The following is a 3464-nucleotide window of genomic DNA, read 5'->3' as shown; positions in this document are numbered from 1 at the left end:
CAATAACAAAAAGATGTCCCACCCTCCTTTTTCTGTGTTTTTATGTCGGGATATGTATAAGCAATATGGACTAAAATTTGTCATTCAACTTAACTTTCCTAATTTTTTCTTATAAAACATTACTTTTTATATAAAAATATTGGATAAACATACCATATTGTAGAAATGTGGCCATAAAATGTGTGTTCTAATATATATTTCCCTAAATTAGATTATTATTATTCTTATATATAATTAGTATGAGTTCGATTATCATTAAAATATTTTAAGTTTAAGTATATATATTTGAATAATCAAAATAAGATGTTATTTTGATTATTTTTTTCAAACATCAATTTCGTTTTCAAATTTTTATTTAATAAAAAAAATATTTTAAAATTACTTATAAAATTGTAAAAAAATAAATAAAAAATAAAAAAAAAAGCTAAATGGGAACATTTAAAGCCTTTCTAACTAGTCAAAGAAAAGTATTAAGTGGATTCAAATCCACTTCTAGAATTTGATTCTATCGCTCTTAACGACGTCGTTTCGTTGCTAAATCACCTTCTTCCTCTTTGAACAATATACATAGAGAGAGAGACAGCAAGAAGAAAGTGAAACAGCCATTTTTCAATCTCAGAGAACTTAAATACCAACATCATTTTCTTCCCCATTTCTCTCTCTCTCTATCTATCTTTCCTTTGATCGTTGTTCATCCAGCAGGAGAGAAGAAGAAGAAGAAGAAGAAGAAGATGGGGCAAGAATCGTTCATATACAGCTTCGTCGCACGAGGAACAATGGTGCTCGCCGAATACACCGAGTTCACTGGTAACTTCCCCGCGATTGCGACTCAATGTCTTCAAAAACTCCCTTCCTCATCCAACAACAAGTTCACTTACAACTGCGACCATCACACTTTTAACTTCTTAGTTGAAGATGGCTACGGTAAAATTCACTTGATCTATGCCTTTTTTCTTCGATCTGTTCGTTTAAAGAAATTGGGTCTGCGATCTTGGAAATTGGGTTGGGAAAGGAATAAATAAAGCTAAATGCTTCTTTTTTTTTTATTGGATTTGGATGCATTTTTTAGTGAAGATTTAGTAATGCTACTAAACCCTAATGAATGTTTGAGAAGTTTATTTGAAAACCCTAAAGAAATTTATCTTCTTTCTTGGAATTTATTCATGATTCTTGCAGCATACTGTGTTGTTGCTAAAGAATTGGTTGGAAAGCAGATTTCAATTGCGTATTTGGAACGTGTCAAGACTGATTTCAAGAACAGATATGGTGGTGGTAAAGCAGATACTGCTGTTGCTAAAAGTCTCAATAAAGAGTTTGGGTCAGTCTTCATTCATAACTCTTAACAGTTAGATGGAAATGATGAATGAATTGTTTGTGTTTAATGCATCAATGTGCAGACCTATTATGAAAGAACACATGCAGTATATAATTGATCATGCTGAAGAAATCGAAAAGCTTATAAAAGTGAAGGCTCAAGTTTCTGAAGTGAAAAGCATTATGTTGGAAAATATCGATAAGGTGTGTTGTTCTGTTGCCAATTGTTGTTGTTTATTGCTGGTTGAATTGATTTTTGTTTGGTTTTTTACTGTCTTCATTGGATGACTTATTTCAGACTATCGAAAGGGGAGAAAATCTAACGGTTCTATCAGACAAGGCTGAGGATTTACGCGAGACAGTATGTTTGGGCAACAATTTGTATGGCGTGGCGTATACATTCAAACTCTATATACGCTTAGAATGGATTTTTGTTTTGTTTTGCAGGCGAATGATTTCAGGAAAAAGGGCACGAAGATTAGAAGGAAGATGTGGTATCAAAATGTGAAAATTAAGTTGGTTGTGTTTGGAATTCTATTGCTTCTAATTCTACTCATTTGGGTTTCCATTTGCCATGGTTTTGATTGTACAAATTAGAAGGCTTTTCAAATTCATATACAAACAAGGACAATCCTTCTCTAAAAGTATTTGGAAATTTGTGGGTTTTCAGTTACCCAATCAAGAAATGAAGATTTGAAGCATGAATTTGCAGATGTGTGAACCAGAACAATGAACATTTAGCTTTCCTTGTTCTTTCTTTTTTGGGGTAATTTATTGTAACTGGAACCTTTCTTATATTTTCTAGAAGTGGGTGTAAAGAAGTGAAACTAAAATGTGCATCCATACATAATTTTTATTTGTTTTAAATTTTAGAAACTAATTTGGCAGCTTCTGCTTCAACTTGTTGTAGGTGGGAATTGAACTTTTAAGACTTTTAGTTTTTAAGCACACTTTTGTAATTTTTTAAGCTAATAGTGTAAAAGGTGAAACACTATTTCAAAGTTAGACTACCTAATTTCTTATTTATTTGGGTCATTATGAAACAAATTAATTTGGTCTTAGAAAAAGGTGATATATTTGAGAAAGTATAAGAAAAGTGGGTTCATTAAGTGAAAGATTTAAATTGTATAGAAACAAAGAAAGTATAAAGTTGGATTTGGAGTTATGAAAAGTGGGCTATTGTGTGAAATATTTAAATAGTATTTAATGTTAAAGTATTATAAATAAAAAAATATAAGGTATTTTGTATTTTAATATTTTAATTGATACATAAATATATAAAATAATTAAATTAAACTATTTTTTATTATTAAAGTTATAACAAGGTGTGTATTTAGCGGTTTTCAAATCATTAACTTATTATTTACGTGATATTTATAAATAAATAAAAAATAATAAAATTATTGAATTTTAGATTCTCTAAATTTCAGTAGTTAGATTAGTGACATAAATATTTTATTTAATTTATAAATGTTATGTAAATAATAAGTTAATCGAATTTAAAACTGATAAAATAAAATTTTGATTTGTGAAAATTAATAAAAAAAAAAATCCAAAATCCAAAATTTTAATTTTATTAATAGAAAATTGTATGGACATTTTTCTACAAGGGATCAACACAAAATTATACATGTGTAGAGAATCTTCCTATATTTTGCTGCATTTAATTTTGATTTCCTGTCTAACAAATTTCAATATTACAACGTATAAAGAATGAGTTCAAAATCATATTCTTAAACAATTATTAGCCAGTTTAAAAAAAGAAGTTCCCAATTCAATAGATGAACCATAATATCTTTTATGCCTTTTTAACACAACATCAACAATCTGCCAAAAAGGAACATATATAAATCTATCAACAAATTGTGCTCTTAATATTTTTTTTACTGGTTTCATATTTTAAAATAAATAATAATTTTGAGATCGTTTTCGAAAAGTCGAGATAGAGTTTATCAGAGAGAGTTAATCGTATTAATCATCCTTATGAATCAAATATGAACTCGATAATCATTATATTTGTATTTTTTTCTATTTTTTTTTATTTTTTTATAAATAATTTTAATTTTAATTTTTAATGTTTTGTGGTGTAATTAAACAATTTTTATTATTTTTTAATATATAAATAAATTTACAACATTTTTATATTTACA

The 3464-nt window shown here is 27.7% G+C and overlaps 1 protein-coding gene across 1 annotated transcript; it reads left to right on the top strand.

Moving 5' to 3' along the window:
* The first annotated feature begins 595 nt into the window (after positions 1-595).
* On the top strand, positions 596-2028 carry LOC124935909 (vesicle-associated membrane protein 724). The gene is made up of 5 exons (XM_047476343.1): positions 596-924; positions 1177-1318; positions 1398-1518; positions 1613-1675; positions 1762-2028. The coding sequence occupies exons 1-5, from the start codon at positions 732-734 to the stop codon at positions 1909-1911; spliced, it is 669 nt and encodes a 222-aa protein (XP_047332299.1). The 5' UTR covers positions 596-731; the 3' UTR covers positions 1912-2028.
* The last annotated feature ends 1436 nt before the right edge of the window (positions 2029-3464 follow it).

The sequence above is a fragment of the Impatiens glandulifera genome, chromosome 4, assembly GCF_907164915.1.
Source record: "Impatiens glandulifera chromosome 4, dImpGla2.1, whole genome shotgun sequence".
Taxonomy (NCBI): Eukaryota; Viridiplantae; Streptophyta; class Magnoliopsida; order Ericales; family Balsaminaceae; genus Impatiens; species Impatiens glandulifera.
The sequence above is the reverse complement of the archived record's forward strand: the minus strand, read 5'-3'. Positions and strand labels throughout refer to the sequence as shown.